The 21302-nt window shown below is 41.7% G+C and overlaps 1 protein-coding gene across 3 annotated transcripts in view; it reads right to left on the bottom strand.

The window, feature by feature from the left end:
- Nucleotides 1–21302, bottom strand: part of TTC7A (tetratricopeptide repeat domain 7A) — a 304672-nt gene that overhangs the window by 155336 nt on the left and 128034 nt on the right. For all 3 annotated transcript variants that reach the window (XM_032768913.2, XM_032768912.2, XM_032768915.2), the window contains 3 exons: nt 18508–18565; nt 12398–12470; nt 4247–4407 (listed from right to left, as the gene is read on the bottom strand). In XM_032768913.2, the coding sequence (XP_032624804.2) occupies nt 4247–4407; nt 12398–12470; nt 18508–18565 (292 nt within the window). The remainder of the gene's footprint in view (nt 1–4246; nt 4408–12397; nt 12471–18507; nt 18566–21302) is intronic.

Genomic DNA, 21302 nt, shown 5'->3' with positions numbered 1-21302 from the left:
TAACACGTCCACTGCTTTCCCCTCATCTACAGAGCCAGTTATCTTGTCACAGAAGGCAATTAGGTTAGTCAGACATGTCTTGCCCTTGGTGAATGCATGCTAACTGTTCCTGATCACTTTCCTCTCCTTGAAGTACTTCACAATGGATTCCTTGAGGACCCGCTCCATGATTTTTCCAGGGACTGAGGTGAGGCTGACTGGCCTGTAGTTCCCCGGATCCTCCTTCTTCCCTTTTTCAAAGACGGGCACGACATTAGCCTTTTTCCAGCATCCAGGACCTTCCCCTGATCGCCATGAGTTTTCAAAGATAATGGCCAATGGCTCTGCAATCAGATCCGCCAACTCCTTTAGCACCCTCTGATGCAGCTTGTAATACCCATGGACTTGTGCTCATCCAGCTTTTCTAAAAAGTCCTGTACCACTTCTTTCTCCACATACTATGCTGCCCAGTGCAGTAGTGTGGGAACTGACCTTGTTTGTGAAGACAGAAGCAAAAAAAGCATTGAGTATATTAGCTTTTTCCACATCCTCTGTCACTAGGTTGCCTCTCTCATTCAGTAAGGGGCCACACTTTCCTTTCCCTTCTTCTTGTTGCTAAAGAAAGAAACCTGAAGAAACCCTTTTTCTCTTAACATCCCTTGCTAGCTGCAACTCCAAGTGTGATTTGGCCTTCCTGATTTCTTCCACTTCTTGTAAGCTTCTTTTTTGTGTTTAAGATCAGCAAGGATTTCACTGTTAAGCCAAGCTGGTCGCCTGCTGTATTTACTATTCTTTCTACACATCGGGATGGTTTGTTCCTGCAGCCTCAATAAAGATTCTTTAAAATACAGCCAGCTCTCCTGGACTCCTTTCCGCCTTATGTTATTCTCCCAGGGGATACTGCCATCAGTACCCTGAGGGAGTCAAAGTCTGTTTTTCTGAAGTCCAAGGTCCGTATTCTGCTGCTCTTTCTTCCTTGTGTCAGGAACCTGAACTCGACCATCTCATGGTCACTGCCTCTCAGGTTCCTACCCACTTTTGCTTCCCCTACTAATTCTTCCCTGTTTGTGAGCAGGGAAGACTGCATAGGGCCCAGAATTTGTAGGCCTCATAAACATAGGACCCTCCTCTCCTTCCAAAACATATTGAGTATTCTCTCACCCTTTAAGTCCTAACCATGACCTTTTTACAGGTCCAGGACTTCCTAAAAGGGTTAGTGGGGCTGTTCCATTCCATATCTAGCCATGTATGCCCTGGATAATGATGAATACCTTACTAGTGATTATTTTTTTAAAATGTTCTATGTATATGAAAAAAATTAGTATAAAATTGAAGAGCAGGAAGCAGCTACACACACAGCCTAATTACTTACGTCAAGGTAGGAAAATCAGAGCACAGCCAGGGACACAGGAAACAGCAGGAAATTTCCATAGTTCTTGTAAGGTAAGTCCTTTATTTTTTACGTATTATTTATTCTTTTTGTTTAGTGTGTATACTGAGGTAATACTTACACTTTGTCATATCCAGAGCTCCAGGGATATCCTATGTCTCTTAATGAGGGTTTGATCTTACCTTCTTAATACATGCCACCAGACTGTTTCCTACTGGATTCATCCATCATTAAAAAGGCAGCTCCAAGGCATTACAGAGCTGCCCAGTTCATATCAATGAAAATTTGGAAATATTTTCAGGTGTATTTAATGCTAACCTGTAATCTTTTTGTTTAACTTTGCGTATTACTTCGTAGCCATCCCAAACAGTAGTATAAAAAAAAATCACTAATTTTCTTTCAAGTCAATTCCAACTAGAGATCTACACTACAATTTGGTCTCACTCTTTGGATAATATTTACGAAGCAATAAAGCCTGCCTGGATATAATCTGTATCTTTAACCTCTAGAAAAGTTAGGAACAGTCCGAATGGAAGGTTTTCTTTCTATATGATTGCTTTGGTGTATAATCCAAGTCTTCGATGGGATACATTATTCTTCTAGCAGATACAACTGGGATACTCTATTCATCTGTCAGCCTTTTACAGTTCCAGCTACTTCATCAGAGGATTGTAAACACAAAAGATCAATGGTTCAGCTCCTGTGCTGCTGCGGATGTCAGAGCTGTAAATATGGTGCGATCTTCCGATTTGCCATAAGAGCCTCAATTCCTTCCATTTCCATAGGCGAGATTTCACCTAGACCAGTTATTAGCAACTTTTTTATTGTGAAGTCTCTCCCCATTCACCTCGGGATGCAGTGGCAGATGGACACCCCTATTCCCTTGCACCATGTCCAATATAGTTGCCATGGTGTCTCCTTTCTCTGTTCTTTTTCTTTCTGGCATCGCCTTTTCTCATCTCTTCCCCCCCACCCAACTTGTCTCTTTCTCTTTTGTATATTTTTTTGCCTTTTATTCTTATACTTTGTTTTCTTTGCTGGCTCTTCTTCTACCCCCTTCTGGTGGTTCTGTTACCTCTCTCCGTTCCCTCACTTTACCAGATGGCTACATGTTGCTTACGGTGGGGGCATCCAGTGGTGCCAGCAAGGCTGGGAGAGCCAGAGCAGCAGAGAAGAGAGGCCAGGAATTAAGCCTCTACCCTTGTACATGAGATCTATTCTCACAGCCAGCTACATTAGGGCTCAACAGACGCAGGGAGTGAAGGGGGGCTGCTTTTAAGAAGTCATGTGACAGTGTGTTGGTAGTGTGTTCAGGAGTGGGGATGGGTCTGAGGCCCTGCAGCTTTCACTATCCACTCTCCATTAATAGATACTGCCTGTCCCTCCACCACCACCATCCAAACTCATGCGGCACTCTTATGGGAGCTTGCTCCTCTACGCTGAGCCAGGGAGTCTCAGAAGGGTAGGAGAACATACTATTCTCATGCGTCAGAGTAATTTGTTTGCCTCAGAGGTCACAAAAGAATTTCCCCTTCATATTTAGCATTATACAGCTGGCCAGGTGCTCATGTTTTGTTTGGTTTCTTTGCCTTCCCGTGAAGTGTAAGTCATTGGACACTGGTGGAGGTAGGATACAGGATTAGATGAAGCAGTTGTCTGATCTGATACAGCAAATCCTCTGTTCCTAACAAAAATGGATAGCGTAGTCTTTGCTGCAGTCTTAATCTTAGCTACCTTCTAGTGTTCATAGTCCCCTAGGAACAATTGACTTCTGACTGTAGAGGTATGAGGACTTTATGAAAACCAGCTCAAAAAATATGATCTATCACAATAGCCACTACAGTATTTCCCTGCTCAACCATACATATGTGAATGTATTGAACAAGTGTTGGTAGAGGAATTAACTTTAGAAACAAAAATTATAACGTTCACTTTCTCCACCACACAGTGTGCACAGAAGGCTACAACTCTGGACATGTATTGAGTAGATTCAAGAATGAGACAAGGATACTAAAGTCAATTGCAAAAGGTAGCAATTGATAAAACACCCAAGCTATATAAAAAACCAAGAGAAATACAGGCGAGCTCTGAATGGAGCGAGATATTGAACCAGCCCCCACCTCTACCAAAAAATGACATGGTATCTTTAATGACAACACCTCTGTTTTTAAGATCTCATCTGGAACGCCATGACATAATAAACTGCAAGGAACTCAACTTGTCTCCCTCAGAAGGAAGAAAGGCTGAATCAACAGTGGTGTAATTTGAACCTATGACTCCAAGTAGTCTCTGTTATTTCAAACTTGGGTCTTAGACAGCCAAGCTAGTCCCTCCAGCTGTACGTTACAATACATGACCATCTTTCCTCCCAAACTAGACTATTCCCTAAAATCAGGTCATACAAAAGTATCAAAGAAATAGTGAAAGTCTGAAGAATTATCCACAGCCTATAATTAGTTTCCCTTTAACCAGGAAGTTCTTCAAAATATCAAACTATTTGGGAGGGGGTAATTTTATATTTGTCATGCTCATTCTACATTTATATTAAAAAAGCATATGAAAAAGTACAGATAGTCACATGTAAGAAAAATTATACAAAGACAAATACATCAAATAAACCCTGATTTACCCATTACATAATTAATCTATCAGAAAGGCTCTTGAGACAGTACACAGAATAATACATTGAGCCTAATGTTTCACTGTTACTCCAGTTTTATACCAGTATAATTGCAATGGAGTTCAACTGGTGTAAAACAAGAGTAATGCAGGGAATCAGGCCCTTGTGTAAGAATGAGGGATCTGGTAGGCAGATGTGATCTCATGGCTGGAGATACTAAACCATTTTAGACAATACATGCAAGCAACATCACTTACCTAAAGCTCTCTGGGTACTCAGCGAGAGCCATGTTGATGACATCGAGCGCATGCTGATAGTGCTTTTGGGCTGAAAAAAGGAGAGCCAGTAGATGAAGTGAATTCATATCATCTTTGCACAGTTTCAGTGCTTCCTGAAGGTGTTCTATAGCATCAGAAATCTGAAAAACAAGAAATATTTTACTACCAGTCACATATCCAATCCCTTTCCCAAAGGTATGAAATTTGTTACACACTCATGACCATTAGCTATCTTGGCATCCTACTTGGGAATGTGGAGGGAAAACTGACTTTTGAAAGAAATTTAGTGGCCAGCCCGAATTAATGGGCTGTCAGCCTAGAAAAGCCTGACAAAATGCCTGGGGATGAGAAAAGGAGTCTTTTGCCCCAGTATGAAGTAGGTGGCATGCAGCTGCTATTGCAAGGTTTCAGGAGATGTGGAAATAGTAGACATGACCCAATACTCCCCTTATTGATTTGGCTATTGTGGTTTCATGCTATGCACTGACCCAATAGACATACCACTAACGTGCCCAATCCCCATCTCCATGTTCAGTCATGGGGAACTGCCAGGGTCTTTGCATGGTATGAACATATACATTTTTCCTGATGTACTTTGTGTCCTATGATCACTGCACAAGGCCACTCATGATTTGGCCCAGGAAAGTGAGATGTAAATGATGAAAGTGCAAGGGTAAAATATGCTTAAGATTCAGAACAATGTCACCAAGGAGAAATGTCTCTGTCAGTTGCAAGGTAAAATGCAGTCCTGACACATACAACAGAGGAACATCATTAGAACCAAGTTCCCACCTGGTGGAAACCTTAACTTCTATAATGAATGCAAATGCAACATCCAGTCTATGTGGTCTGACATCCTATCTTTATGCTGTTTACGAAGGAAGTTCTGAATAGAAATCTTCTTCCTTGGTTATTGGTAGCAAGGTTTATGGAGGAATTTTGTCACCATATAGAACATCTTCCAAGGCGTGAGGATTTGGGATTAAATCACCCAGAATTAGTGTTTACTGATGAATGTCAAAACAAACAACGTTAGAGGATATGCCCGACAATGTGGAATTTCACTATTCTTTTCCCTATATTCCCATTTTTCGGCTATGCCTTTTCTCCTCCTATTTCCAAACTTTCTACACAGATAAGATTGCCTAGCATTCCACCATGCTGGAGTTGTCGTAACTTCCATAGATCATTCCTGGAAAATAGATTCTATGTCACAAGGTACAGTGGCAACCAGAGAAAAGTGCAGACTTGCTCTTCCCTCAGAGTCATGCAAGGAATGTAGGTTTAGGGATCCCCAGGTGAAAAACAGTTGAGAACCACCATGTTAATGAACCCCCAAGATTTAAGCATACATGAGTTTGATTACATTTGCAGGCACAAACTGGCTAATTGTGAGCCTGATTTATGAATGCAGATAGCTTTTGGAGTTTTCCATGGGCACAGTGACATCCTCACAAATTTGGCAAAGGTGTAAATGGAGGCTGGCTGGCTATTTGGTCCTAAATAAGGAAATCAGAAACTCTCTAGCCAGCATTTGCTGCACTAAGGTGGCATAATATCAGCCATGGTCAAACCTATGACTGTCAAGCAGATAATGACATGATGCTGAAATGAATGCAGTCTAAACATATTTTTCACTCATCAGTAGGATAAGCCCTTTCTTTCAGCATTTACATCTCTGATGGATAACTCTTCCCTTCGGTTCCAAAAAATGCTAAGACCCAGGACAAGAGCTACCTGATTTGTTGGCTTTCTCCTTATTCTCGATTTACCTTTATTCCAACTTCTCATTGGATTGATTAAAAATTGTCTAGAGAAAATGAGGTTCCATTTATCTGAATGGCTAAAGAAACCAACTGTCATTTGTTTAATCCAATATCTTCCAAAGTAACACCTACACCTCCCCACACAAACAATGTAGTAGCAAAATTAGAAGATCCTCCTGGTGTTTATCAAAGTCATAAGGAGAGATCTGATTTTTTTTCATATTAAACATGCCTACCGCTTTATTATTGAAGTAGAGTGAGAAAGGGTTTCTTAGCACAGTAACAATGTTAGTACCCACACAGAATCCTCCTCCTACTGCATGATTAGGAGCAGCGGACAAATAGATGAGAAAAACAGCACTTAATGTCAACAGACTCTGCTCCTTTACTGGAAGCATTATACAAGTCAACTTGCAATAGACCAGACAGAGCAAAACTCTGAGGTAAATTTCCAGAACAATAATACCAAGGTACTTGGCAGTAGTCAATGCAAACTTCTTTGGAAAGGCAGAGACTAATTACCTCTATGTGACAGATGCCACAGCTTATTCATTTGAGTAGCTATGGGAAGCCTGGAAGTTTGAAGCCCAGATGGGATTCTGAAACTCCACGGCTGTACCGTAGGGAGGTTGCCAGCTCAAATTCCCTGCCAGTGCTGCCTTAACAGCAATCCCATCTCAGCTGCACCACAAGTCCTAGCAGGGGCTACGATAGGAAGATGCTACCATTATCTGATTCATTATTCTGTTAATAAATACATCAAAAATATTTTGCAGGACTGTAGTGAGGCACCCTGGCTCTCAGCTGTGCCTGAGAGGGCCGAGCAACTGACGCCGCCAGAGTGGACGGAGCCACCGCTGCCAGTTCCCGCCCCCTGGAAGTCAAGGGGCGGGACAAGAAGTATAAAAGCCCAGCCCCGGCGCTCACTTGGAGGCCGGCTGCCGAAGAGACCAGATGTGGGTGGCCGAGCTCCCGCCCAGCCTGAGCTTCCCCGTGCCCGGTATCCTGAGGAGGACGGGACGAGCCTGCCCCCGTGCCCGGTATCCTGAGGAGCTACCTGAGCTTCCCTGTGCCCGGTATCCTGAGGAACCCATGGTCTGGGACCCACCAGAAGACGCTGGCGAGACCCAGGTACCCAGAGAGGGGGAGGTCAGAAGTGGCCCGGGGGTAACCGACGCTGGTTTGGCTCCAGGAGAGCCTGAACCGATGCCGGTGTGTTGCAGCCAGGATCCCCACTGACAGCAGCATGCCTTTGCTGCTGCTAGGGCCCCGGGCTGGAAAGCGGTGGAGTGGGAGGGCCTGCGTTCCCCCTGCCACCCATCCAAGGGTGGCAGACTCCCCCTCTTGCTGACCTGAGGCGGCCTTCTTTATAAACTTACTGTTTGAACTGCTGCTCAGCCCCAGCCTGGGGGTCTGAGCCCTGTGCCTGTTTGTTGCCCCACCCTGAGCCAGGGCTTGGGCTTTATAGACTTCCTCGTTGAATTGCTGCGCAGCCCCTGCTGAAGAAGCTGCGCCCTGATCTGCTTAGTGCCCCGCTCTGACCCAGGGCCTGGGCTTAGAGACTACTTGTTTGCTCAGCCCCTGCCTGAGGGTCTGACCTCTGAACTGCTTGGTGCCCCACCCTGACCCAGGGCCTGGGCCTAGAGACTATTTGGTTGCTCAAGCCCCGCTGAAGGGTCTGAGCTCTGAACTACTGGGTGCCCCACCCTGCCCCAAGGCCTGGGCTTAGAGACTATCTGTTGGCTCTACCCCTGCCGAGGGGTCTGAACCCTGACCTATTTTGCTGTCTGCAGTGAGGCGCCCTGGCTCCCAGCTGCGCCTGAGAGGGCCGAGCCCCAACGCCGGACACTTACACGGACACATGTGTACAATATTGTGCATGTTGCAATGACTGAGCCACAAAGATATTGCTATAAAACAGAGCTGGTGCCTTCCAGCACTTGCAAAATTGCCACAGAGTAGAATATTTACAACATTGTCTCCTATTTTAGGGTTTATTTTGATACACATTTGCTTAACAAACAGGCTGGGAGGTTACCTTTCTCCTCCTGCTCATATGCATGAAGTATGAAGACTTTAAAAGCAATTTGCAATGGCAGAATATATCTTTATAGTTACACTATAGGAAGAATTCCACTATAGGAGGAATTTCATTGGCTAGCAAAATTTCCCATTAGAAATAGCCTTGAACCAAAATACTAAACACCCAGAGCTTTAGCAAAGTGAGGATCCAAATTGTTATGACTTGGGCCTATATTTAGCTCTTACTGCATGGGAAGCTGGTATATTTGCACAGGATGGTAATTTGATTGCTATCAGAAGTCCAAGCCAGGACACACAGAGACTGTGTGATGAAACTCAGGGCATTTTGGTCAGTCTGAGAACTAGCAGAGACAATCAAACTACAACCTCTGTCTGTGTCCAGGAGTCTCATAAGAACACAGGTGACGTGAGTGTGGGGGTGTACGGGGTAACATGCCCCACCCCCAGATTTCTCAGGACTCCTCTCGCTAGGACGCCCAGCAGTGAGGAGGCAGCAGCTACCCCCTGGAGGTGGCACTCACCATATGTCCATACAGTTTAGGGAGGGAGCAAGCACCAGGGTGGCTGGCTGCAGGCTGATCACTGAAACAGCAGCAGCTTCCAATGTGCCTATCAAGGAGAAGGGGGTGATTTGGAGGGTGCCATATTCCCCCTTCTAACAAAAAGTGACTTCTAGTGAAATTCCACCCTGGAGAACTACTAACTGAAATTCCTGTTCACTGAAATGATCCAGCCCCAAGCACCACCCCACCCTAGAGCCACCCACCCTGATGGCGCATGGGGCACTGTGCAGCCCACAGGACAGACAGCAGGAGGCAATTGCCAGTGTATGTTGTCTACATACATATCAAGTTTCAGGGGGTGGAGGTGGAGGCAATGCGTAGGATAGTCATGTGCCTCCACACAACCTTTCAATTGTGCCCCCCACTACCCACAGTTACGTGTCGCCTCTGCGTAAGAAGCTTATTTCTATAAACCCAGGATACAGTTGTTTATATATTATAACTGAGTCCTCTCTCTTCTCTCTTCTCTACCACAGCAGACACCACAGGAATTTTTAGCCAAATCATGTTCAAAAGGGAAAAAAAATAAAAAGGACAGTACGAGAAATAGCTTAAAGATGTTCTCCCTACTATTTTGTATTCACTTTTCCCTTATTTAAGTACAGACACTCTTGAAGTCTGTAGATGCTTTCTGGAAATCACCCCTTGAAACTCCAGGTCTTCATTGGCAGCCAGTAGATGAAGTTGATCAGTGAGTGCTCTAATCCTCTGGCTGCCTTTCCACTCCTGTTTTCACAGGAAGGAAGGTCAAATCAAATAAAACAACATCAGTGCAAGTTTTAAAATGGTCTGAATACTGTTTGTGGTTGTTACGGATCTGACATAAATTTACTTGGGACTCGACACAAAACGTGGGAACCGGGACCAAAAATTAACAGGAGTTCTGACTCCTCAGTGGGGTCCTATTTCCATGGAAACAAACTGGCAAAAACATGGCAAGACTTTTAATGCTGACTTTTCAGAGTGACATTTTAAAATGTTTACTCTTCCTTGCTTTTGCTGATGAAAACTCTTGTTACCACAGAAACAGGAGGAGGAACACAAATAGCACCCTAAGGTTGAGAGGTAGAAGTCTCATTTGTCAATTTCCTTGGTTGACTGCCAAAAGAGACCTGCCTGGGAGTAACCAACACCTACAAATACTGGCCTTGGCCAAGTACTTCAAGTCTCGGGGGAAGGAAGATAAATTAAAACTCTCCTTATAGATCTGAGCATTTTTAAATTGAGGTGAATTTCATTGAAAAATGTTCCAAAATACACCCCAGGGACTGATCTAAAACCTACTGAAGTCAATTGGAGTCTTTTGCTGATTCAGTGGTCTTGGAATCAGGCCCTAGAAAAACAACACCGCAATCAAATGTGGATGTCTAATATAACATCACCATTCTCTTTGGTGGTTGAAGGTCCTCAGTCCTGTTCCATCCCCACCCCAAGGAACACTTCTAATCACCCCCACCTTATTTTGATTTCTTGCTCCTGTGAGGGAGGAAAGGTTGAGTTTTTTTCTGTTTCCCTTCTCCCTTCCCAGACAGTGATTTTAAGCACATAGCAGAAACATACACTGCTGAAAACATTCCAGGGAGGCCTCTCAGGCTAGGGAGTTTTTCCAACTTCCTTAGCACCTTACTGGCTAAGCTGGTGGTCTTGCTCCATTAAAACAAAAACCAAAGGGAACAATTTCATCAATCTATGGGAGATTGAGAACTGTATTTTTCAACTGCATTTAAGGTATCTTATTCAGTGCAGTGTGACCTAGTGGACAGAGAACTGGATTAGGATTTAGAAGACCTGTTTCTATTCCTGACTGTGCCACTGGCCTGCAGGGTGGCATTGAACAAGTCATTTATTTTCCGTGCCTCAGTTTCCCAATCAATAAAAAGTGAATAATGCTACTGACCTCACTTGTAAAGGGGATTGAGAGCTATGGATGAAAAGCGCTATATAAGAGCTAGGAATTATTATTAGTAGTAACTGACTATAAAAACCACAGATCTGATTTTTCTCAGTAATAGACATTTATGGCCAACTGCACAGGATTGGACTCATTATTTCTCAGCACTTTGTTACACCCCAATGAAAGTTTTGTGACATTCAGTAGTTAATACAATCAGTTAGAGGTTAAAAATAAATAAATCATTTATCCTGCAGTTAATCAGAAAAAGAATATGTTAGATACTTTAAATAATTAAGGATATTAAAAATGCATTACCTAATGTTTATCATTAACTAAACTGGCAGAAGAAGAACAGGATATTTTACAGCAGTCTAAAAATAAAGATGTCTCAGGTATCTCTACTCCTTCCAAGCATGCTTTAAAGATTTATACCCTGCTAGATAGAGAAGAACTGCAGCAGCATAGCAAGGACCAGACTGACACAACAGAGGTATAGGGCTCACACATCTACTAATTGGGGATAAGTGGTAGAATGTCAAGGAGAAACATACAGGTGGGAAAGAGATAAAGGAAGTGGGTAGGGGAATAACAGACTGAATGAAAAAACCAAGAGGAGAGGGAGATGATGAAATGAGAGGTGAACAGCAACATTAAGACTAGTACCTGGAAAAGAGAAAGGGAAACAACTTAAAACCTGATGAGTTAACAATAGGGCGGGGAGTGGGGGGAGGAGGAAATTATTACAAAGAAAATCTCACTTTTATTTTTAAGAGTAGTGATTGAAAATATCTATTACAATAATCTCTTAGCATTTTTATTCAAGGAAGAAGCAGATCAGACTGCCTAAATGAATAGCCAAAAACTATCACCAAAAGAAGAATAGCTGGATATTGTTTGAATGAAAGGCCTGAGTAATCTGCACTGTCAGGCATACAGTAGTTGATGACAAGGTCAAATCAGCTGTTTTCACGATCCTTTCTATTGTTTTCAACCTTGCAGCACACTGCTCTTATTATGAAAGTGTTACAAAAGTGACATTAAGAGTATGCACACTTGGACCAATTAGTTTAACCTAATGAACAAACAGCTCACCTAATTATCTTGGGAAAGTAAGAAGTATCTGACTGTTTGACTCTGTGTATAGACTAGGGAAAGTAATCTGCAGTGGGGAGAAGGCCTACCGAAGAAGGAAAATAAGCTGATCAAATTTTCAAATCTATTCTGAGGGTTCTTAATAAACGTGGACTTCTTTAAATAAAAGGTACTGGCTTAGAAAAGAAAAAAGACAAACTTTTTCTTTAACAAAGCATGGTTTTCTTGAGCTAAAACCTGCAGTCACATTTGACTGCCAAATAATCCTATTGCTCGGAGGTTTCCAGAGCCCACAGAAATCTTAACTAAAGATGCTGAATGATGGAATAAGCAAGTCCTTAATAAGGATAATCTGAGAACTGGTGTGATATAGTACCTTACCAGGAACAAGACAGCTTTTGGGTAGGATGGGACTATGACGGGGGCAGGGTACTTCCTGGTTCCTGAGGAACAAGAATTAAACACCTCTAGCTCACCTTCACTCTTCTCTTCCCTGCTTAGAGCAGGACCTATAGGGCACTCCTTGGGATACAGCCCTGGATGAATGACTTTGAACAATCGTGCTTGGCAACAGGATTGCAATGAGCCCCAAGCTGGGGAGTTTCTGCTAACATTTATGTGAACTTATTTTGATTTCCTGGTATCAACCTTGTTCAATAAGGAAAAAACAGTGATGACTCTCTTTGGGTTTGGTTTCTTTCTGTTGAGTCACTCCGCCAGCTTCTAGTGACTCAATGGCTGACTCTACTGAAATTGCCAGTACTGCATATACCTGTCTGACAAGAGCCAGCTGCAACGAGACGTAGAGGATGATTTGGTGGTCTTCAGGGGCCAACTGATGTGCTCTGTAAAAACAAATGAACAATAAGAAAAGGGAAGTGAGTCTCATACTGTACTTTTCATAATCTTCTCTGTCAGAAGAAAGCCACAAATTACTTACATATAAAACCATATTCCAAGAAGAATTCTATTCCCACAAGTGCAGAGCAGATAGTAACCAGAGAGAGAAGCATGTGAGTGCTCTGCCAGCTGTGCCAAGCTCATGAAACCAGAAAGCAGGAAGAGCAATAAAAACGCCACGCGTCAGGGTTTTATACAGCCAGATGCTAAGCTTCACACACTTGCAGAACACCATTTTGACAGTGTGCGATAGATGAGTTATGGGATTGCCTTTAACTATCTGACTAAGATGGAAAAGAGGGCTGTGCAAATCGGCAGCTTCTAATTCATGACCTGCATCCTTTGTGACACTGGTTTAAGTGATTTAGGCCAACTGAAGTAACACTCTAACTGCCTTCTACCACTGACACTAAAACACAACAGCAGCTCCCTTTCTCTCTTCCTGGATGTTTTAATGAGAGTTCTACAAACAGAGAGGGGTTAATACAGAAAATAAAAAGCATTCACTGCTGGTATTTTTACCACTATTTGTATTTCAGGAGCCCAAGAGGCCCCAAAATCAGAATCCCATCATTTGGGTTTCCTTTCAGGATTTTTGAAGGGTCACTCAGATAACACTCTTAAAATTGTTACCAACTCCACTGTGGCCGACACAGTTAGTTCATCTCCTAGTGCTCTTTTGCAGTAATACCTTCACACAACAGGAAAGGCTGATCATACCAAACAGATGTTTTCTAACTCTCTGGACTGTATTCCAACCAACAGAGAACTCTGCACCTGTGCTGTCCTACCATAAACAAGTACAGTTGAAGAGTGTATGAGGGAGAAAAGAAAGACTGACAAGCATGGCAGCTAAGTACGGCCAAACTATTCATTCACTAATGAAAAGATTTAAGAGTTACTGCTGGAAACAAAAACCACATACTATTTCAGTGCCAGTTACCACAAAGCTATAGTCATAGCTTATGAGAAAAAAGCAAATGCACTGATTTTAATAAACGGCTCTAGAATCAATTAGTTTAGCTTGGACAAAGAGAGCCCTTTATCTCTGCTTGTTTAGAACTTCTCTCTGAACCTGTGGCCAGCGTGTGCCACACTAAAGATATTAGTCATCTGATTAAGATTTGATATTGGCTATATCGTGTTGCAGTGTCTATAAGCAACATACTGATCTTTTTACCAAAGACCAAATCCAACCCTGATCCTGACTACTGGGGTAGGATGGGCTGCCTGTTTTTTACGTAGTTATAAAATATTCAATAGTCCCTTTAACAATAGATGGAAGGGCTAAAAAAAGGGGAAAGTTCACAGGGGTGTATGTGAACATTGACAGACAATGGCTTGAGAAAGAAAGAAGAGCTGCTATTCTGTTGCTCAGCATCCCCTTAAAGGGCATAAAAAAAAAATCAAACTGATGGAATTAGGCTTCCAGCTGAGAGACCCGTGTTTACGGATGGCTTCGGGATTCTATAGCAAGGCTGAGAGTCGACATGTACTTTGGAACTGATAAACATATATACTCTGAGACACAAGGTATTAGCTGGCTGACTCTTATAATGCACCGGCTTGGCTGAACTATGAGATCTGATGTTTGTCTAAAGACTTATCTGTTTCCTAGCTAGAGTTAAGATACCAGGAAAACAATTCGCAGCCAGTGGGAAAGGTCAAAGACTAAAAATAAATACAATTAAAAAGCAAGGCAGCACAGCAATTACATGGAAATAGCATTATCATGGAGTTATGAAGTCAGTCTAGGTACATGTTTTATAGATTCATAGACTCTAGGACTGGAAGGGACCTCGAGAGGTCATCGAGTCCAGTCCCCTGCCCTCATGGCAGGACCAAATACTGTCTAGACCATCCCTGATAGACATTTATCTAACCTACTCTTAAATATCTCCAGAAATGGAGATTCCACAACCTCCCTAGGCAATTTATTCCAGGCAATTTATTCTATGTTACTTAAAAGAAAAGACTTAGTAAAAGTGGCAACTTCTTGCTCTTCAGATTACCATGTGATGAGTATCCAGAGTCACACCTGCTGACTTTAGTGACAAAAATAAGTTTTTACTACTATATACTATTACTGCTGCAGAGCCAGCATAGATGACAGCAAGTGAGCTGGATTCTATTCTCTCCTGTGTAACAACAGAACTGTTAACTAAGATACAATTACAGTCAACCGGCACAAACTCCCTGAATAGAAAGCAATTGTCCAGGTGTAACCAAGGACAGATTTTTGACCTGCAGGATCTCTGTTATAGATGATGACATGCAAGAAGAAAAGAATTCAGTCTTACTTAAAGACCCTATGTTGATTTTAGAAGCCCTGATGACATGTACTTTAAAACAGCTAAGATAGAGTTTGTGAGACTAGCAGTTAGGAAAAAAACTTTTTCCTTATAAACTTGACATACATTAAACTTGGAACCTCATACGGTCATTCTTACAGTTAACTTTTCATAACAGATTTAAAACTCAATTTTTGTCTTGTTTTGTAATTTAAGAAAAAAGTGACACTTCACAAAAGTTAGCTTTTAAAAGTAGCCAAATGATCTGCTGCATTCTTGCTATTGTAGGAGTGATTTGGAAAGACTATTGCTGAGACTGATTTTTTTTTTTTTTTAAGTACACCAGAAGCAGGAAGTCTGCCAAACAATCGGTGAGGCTATTAGACAATCCAGATGCTAAAAGAGCATTCAAGGAAAATAAGGCTGTTGTGGAAAAGCTAAGTGAATTCTTTGCATCTGTCTTCACTGCAAAGAATATGAGGGAGATTCCCACATCTGAGCCATTTTTTTTAGTTGACAAATCTGAGGAACTGTCCCAGATTGAGGTTTCAAAGAAGGAGTTTTTGGAATAGATTGATAAATTAAATATGAATAAGTCACCAGGAAGACCTAAAGTATGAAATTGCAGAAATACTAATTGTGGTATGTAACCTATCACTTAGATCAGCTTCTGTACCAGAATAGCTAATGTAAAAAAGGCTCCAGAGTGATCCTGGTGTGGTCAGATGTTGGCTGTGTGTGTGTTCATTGAGTGTGCTGTCCCAGCTCTGCACAGGCAATTACAGGTCCATAAGCCTAACTTCAGTATCAGGCAAATTGATTGAAACTATAGCAAAGAACAGAATTAGCAAACACAGATGAACACAATATGCTGGGGAAGAATCAACACAGCTTTTGTAAAGGAAATCATGCCTAACCAATCTACTAGCATTCTTTCAGGGTGTTAGCAAGCATGTGAACAAGGGTGATCCAGCTGATATAGTGTACCTGGACACTCAGAAAGATTTTGATGAGGTCCCTCATCAAAGGCTCTTAAGCAAAGTAAGCTGTCATGGGATAAGAGGGAAGGTCCTCTCATGGATCAATAACTGGTTAAAAGATAGGAGACAAAGGTTAGAAATAAATGATCAACTTTCAGAATGGAGAGAAGTAAATAGTGGGGTGTCCCAAGGAACTGTACTGGGATCAATGCTGTTCAACATAATCATAATGATTTGGAAATGCGGGTGTACAGTGATGTGGCAAAATTTGCAGATGATACAAAATTAGTGAAAATAGTTAACCCCAAATCTGACTGCAAAGAGTTACAAATGGAACTTGCAAATGGGTGACAAAATGGAAGATGAAATTCAGTGTTAATAAGTGCAAAATAATGCACAATATAAAACACAATCCCACTATATGCATAAATTGATAGGCTCTAAATTAGTGGTTACCACTCAAGAAAGAGATCTTGGAGTCACTGTGGATAGTTCTCTGAAAACATCTGCTCAATGTGCAGCGGCAGTCAAAAAAGTTAACAGAAAGGAACCATTAGGAAAGGGATTAATAGTAAGACAGAAAATATCATAATGCCACTTTATAAATCAATGGTACCCCCACACGTGAAATAGTGCGTGCAGTTCTGCTTGCCCACCTCAAAAAAGATATATTAAAATTGGAGAATTTACAGAGAAGGACAACAAAAATGATTAGGGGAATGGAACAGCTTCCATGTGAGGAGAGATTAAAAAGACTAGGACTGTTCTGCTTAGAAAAGAGATGACTAAGCACAGATATGATAGAAGTCTGTAAAATGAATAATGTGGAAAAAATGAATTGGGAAGTGTTATTTACCTCTTCACATAACACAGGAACCACGGGTACCCAATTAAATTAATAGGGAGCAACTTTAAAACAAACATAAGGAAGTGCTTCTTCACTCAATGTACAGTCAGCCTGTGGAATCTGTTTGCCAGGGGATGTTGTGAAGGCAAAAAGTATAAAGTAGGTAAAAAAAAAGAACTAGATAAGTTCATGGAATCATGAAATCATAGAATATTAGGGTTGGAAGGGACCTCAGGAGGTCATCTAGTCCAACCCCCTGCTCAAAGCAGGACCAACTAAATCATCCCAGCCAGGGCTTTGTCAAGCCTGACCTTAAAAACCTCTAAAGATGGAGATTCCGCCACCTCCTGAGGTAACCCATTCCAGTGCTTCACCACCCTCCTAAGGAAACATTATTTCACAATATCCAACCTAGACCTCTCCCACTGCAACTTGAGACCATTACTTCCTGTTCTGTCATCTGCCACCACTGAGAACATCTGAGCTCCATCTTCTTTGGAGCCCCACTTCAGGTAGTTGAAGGCTCCTATCAAATCCCCCTTTACTCTTCTCTTCTGCAGACTAAATAACCCCAGTTCTCTCAGCCTCTCCTCATAAGTGATGTGCCCCAGCACCCTAATCATTTTCACTGCCCTCCGCTGGATTCTCTCCAACTTGTCCACATCCCTTCTGTAGTGAAGGGACCAAAACTGGACACAGTACTCCAGCTGTGGCCTCATCAGTGCTGAATAGAGGGGAATAATCACTTCCCTCGATCTACTGGCAATGCTCCTACTAATGCAGCCCAATATGCCATTAGACTTCTTGGCAACAAGGGCACACTGCTGACTCATATCCAGCTTCTTGTCCACTGTAATCCTCAGGTGTTTTTCTGCAGAACTGCTTCTTAGCTAGTCAGTCCCCAGCCTGTAGCAGACAGCGGTCTTCTTATGCCAGTGCTAGTCAGTCCCCAGCCTGTAGCAGTACATGGGATTCTTCCATCCTAAGTGCAGGACTCTGCACTTGTCCTTGTCAAACCTCATGAGATTTCTTTTGGCCCAATCCTCTAATTTCTTTAGGTCACTCTGGACCCTATCGCTACCCTCCAGCATATCTACCTCTCCCCCCAGCTTAGTGTCATCTGCGAACCTGCTGAGGGTGCAATTCATCCCATCATCCAGATCATTAATAAAGATGTTGAACAAAACCAGCCCCAGGACCGACCCCTGTGGCATTCCACTTGATACCAGCTGACAACAAGACATCGAGCCATTGATCACTACCCATGGAGCCTGACAATCTAGCCTGCTTTCTGCCACCTTATAGTCCATTCATCCAATTCATACTACTTTAACTTGATGGCAAGAATACTGTGGGAGACTGTATCAAAGGCTTTGCTAAAGTCAAAATATATCACATCCATCGCTTTCTCCATATCCACAGAGCCAGTTATCTCGTCATAGAAGGCAGTCAGGTTGATCAGGCATGACTTGTCCTTGGTGAATCCATGTTGACTGTTCCTGATCACCTTCCTCTCCTCTAAGTGTTTCAAACTGATGGATAGCTCCATCTGTGGCTAATAGTCAAGATGGCTGGGGACACAACCTCATGCTCTGACTGTCCCTAAACCCCTAATTGCCGGAATCTGGGACTATACTACAGGGGTTGGATCACTTGATAACTGTCCTGAACACTGTTGGAAGACAGGATATTGGGCTAGATGGACCATTGGTCTGACCCAATATGCCCATTCCTATGTACTATATGAAAAACTGAGCTGTTGAAGCTTTTTGAAGAGCATATATATTTTTAAAAGAACTAAAGAATTATTTTGGATTCATCCAAAGAGCAAAAGCAAACAGCAGCTAGTCAACCTCTTTCTCACCTCTCCAAAGTTTGAAGGGCTTTCTTGTGCAATTTGTCTTGAGAGCATTTCAGGGTAGCTGCAGGACAAGACACATACGGTTATTTAACAGTTAGACAGAAAGCACTTGCAAAACATTTTAAAATGTTAGCATAGAATAGCAGAAGGATATTAGCACTTATATGTATGAGTGTGAAGAACCCAGTTTTGTTTTTGGAGAAAAATGACAACAAAAACATTTTTTAAAAGATTTGTTGAGTTTTTCAAGGAATTTCCCCTCCCCCTGTTTAAAAAAAAAAAAAAAAAAAAGGCTTTTCTGTGACTCTGACATGTTTTCATTAACATAATACACATAATTTAAAGGATTTTTAAAACTAGAAACATCAGAGCGAGACTCTTGGCCCTAGGTGATTTGTGCTAACAGCACCCAAAGCCCCTGGAAAGCTACCCTAACGGGGTAGATAACTAGATAATGCCCTCACTAAGGTATACCCAGCTCTCCACCACCTTCTATCCACTTCACACAGGGATAGTGCCAGGCTGAAGAGGGGGAATGTCAGGGGTAGAGCTCATGGTGCTCTGCCAGATTCTCAGCCAGCGCAGCAGGCTTTCTGGCCAGATTGCTCCAACTTATGCTAAGCATGGTTTTGGTCCTCAGTTGCCTCCTGTGCTCTCTCTTCAGCAGTGCCAAATGTGAACTCAGCTCAGATAAGGATCTGACTCATTGGGCTCTAATTTCTATCTGTAAAGTAATTCTAAAAAAGGTAGAATGGAAGGATTCAAGATTCTTGTTATGCCAGTTAGGAAATGATAAACTTAAGGATCAACATAGGACCCAAGACGAGAAGGCTGTGGGAATGGACAGAAGGATACAACGTATGGATGTAATTCATTGTTATTGGATACTGAACAGAGCGGTATGCAAATTGTTACAGAGGCTTGGTTTTCTAAAACCTAAAAACATCTGCCAAGTTGGCTGGGCATCTGATAGCATTGTTCTGTATTAAGCAAGCTAGCTCATACAGCTTTTCAGTCTTCACAACTCACAAGGAGGTTATTTGTTATTCTACATGCTGCTGATCAATACTGCAAAGAGGTGATTAGCGTTTAGTGAAGACTAAACATCAATGTATGAGTTTATCTGACTTAACGTGCCTCAAGTTGATAGAAGTGGCAGGAACAAGTGACATAATGCAAGGAAAACACATTATTCTTTGAAAGTAAAGTAAAATACAAGCACTCTAAAGAGTTAAGTAGAAAAACAGAGGATTCATTCCCCAAAAAATTCAGATTCTCTAAGATCAAACGTGCCATTGAATGAAAAGCAGAACACCAGTAAGTTTGGTAATATTGCAAAGTCAGACATTTTCTATGCCAATATGGTTAGCAAAATAAAGCTGCAATGATAATTTAAGTTCTTTTTAACATCCGTTTCAATCTGGAGTGGTATCTGTTAGTCTTCAACACCCAAAAAATTACAGAAAGATCAACCAGTGATGATGCCATAAAACATCTTGAAAGGCAGAGATGTGATAAGAAAATTGAAGTCTCCTTCTTTTTTTTATTTTTACTAACCACATAGGCTAGTGGTTAGTAAAAATAAAACACAAAATGAACAGTTTAAAGAAATGACCGGAACACTTCACCCTGGATAGACCTCTCTAGACAGACTGAAACTTCAGGTCCACTACCTGATGTTGTACGTAAAGACAGACAAAAAAATCAGAGAAAAAAATTTAAAAACTCAACATGGACATTAATGCAAAATGGCTGGTGAAACATGAAAAATGATCTCATAATGGCTATAAGCATCTACTCAGGAAAAAAGTCTTACTTAATGCTACTGATTATACATCTCTTAGAAAAACCACCAAATATTGTGGCCAAGTTGCTAGAAATGCTAATCCAAGAAGGCAGAGAAAAGTGTGACAGGGAGAAATTTTGCTATTTGTTCAAACAATGAAAATAAAATGAAAAACTCTATAGAGAATTTATCAGGTGAAATCACCTTAAAATTCTGATTTCTGGCAGTTCAGCACACTATTTATACCTCATTTAAAAAGTAGTATAATACTTAAAATATATTGAGGGAGTTCAGAAATTCTTCCATAAGCATCAGCCTCGCATTTAGCTAACTGAGAAAGAAGGATTGATGTCTCAGCTATCCAATGACACTTAGTGGAACTCTTGAAGATTATGGTTCTGCTCTTCAGCTGTTGCAAATTGGTGTAGCTCCATTGGCTTCAGTGTAATTATGCTATTCATACAAGCTGGAAATCTGGCCCTATATCTCTGTCTTTGCATCCAACTACCATAAGCATGCTGAGATATGTGCAGACAATGAGGACTTTTGATCAAAACATACCATGCACTTTATTCAATGAGAGACTTTATAGAAAGGGACTAAACTTCCAAAAACTATTGAAGATGGTTCTGAAGAGACCTGACAGATTACAAACTGATAATACAACTATCACAGTCTCAGTAGAAATGCAGCTTGATTTAATTAAGCCACATGGTTTCAATAAGAGTTAGGTGCCTTAATACTTCCGAGGATCTGGACCTTAAGAGCTTAAGTGTCACTGAAAATCAATGGGATTTAGGCTCCCAAATGCTAGATTTTCAAAAGGTGTTCTGATATCTAAATATTTTTGAAAATCTGGTGCAAAGCCACTTTGGAAAATGGGATATAAGCTCCGTAGGCCTTAGTTCAGTGCAGCTTATGCTGCAGCCCAAATTCTTATCATATATCAAATATGAAAGAATGTGGTTTGATTATTGATCTACACATGAGGAAATAAGGATTGGTTCACTAA

This window comes from Chelonoidis abingdonii, chromosome 3 (assembly GCF_003597395.2).
Source record: "Chelonoidis abingdonii isolate Lonesome George chromosome 3, CheloAbing_2.0, whole genome shotgun sequence".
Taxonomy (NCBI): Eukaryota; Metazoa; Chordata; order Testudines; family Testudinidae; genus Chelonoidis; species Chelonoidis abingdonii.
Note: the sequence above shows the minus strand (reverse complement) of the source record. Positions and strands in the feature narration are given on the sequence as shown.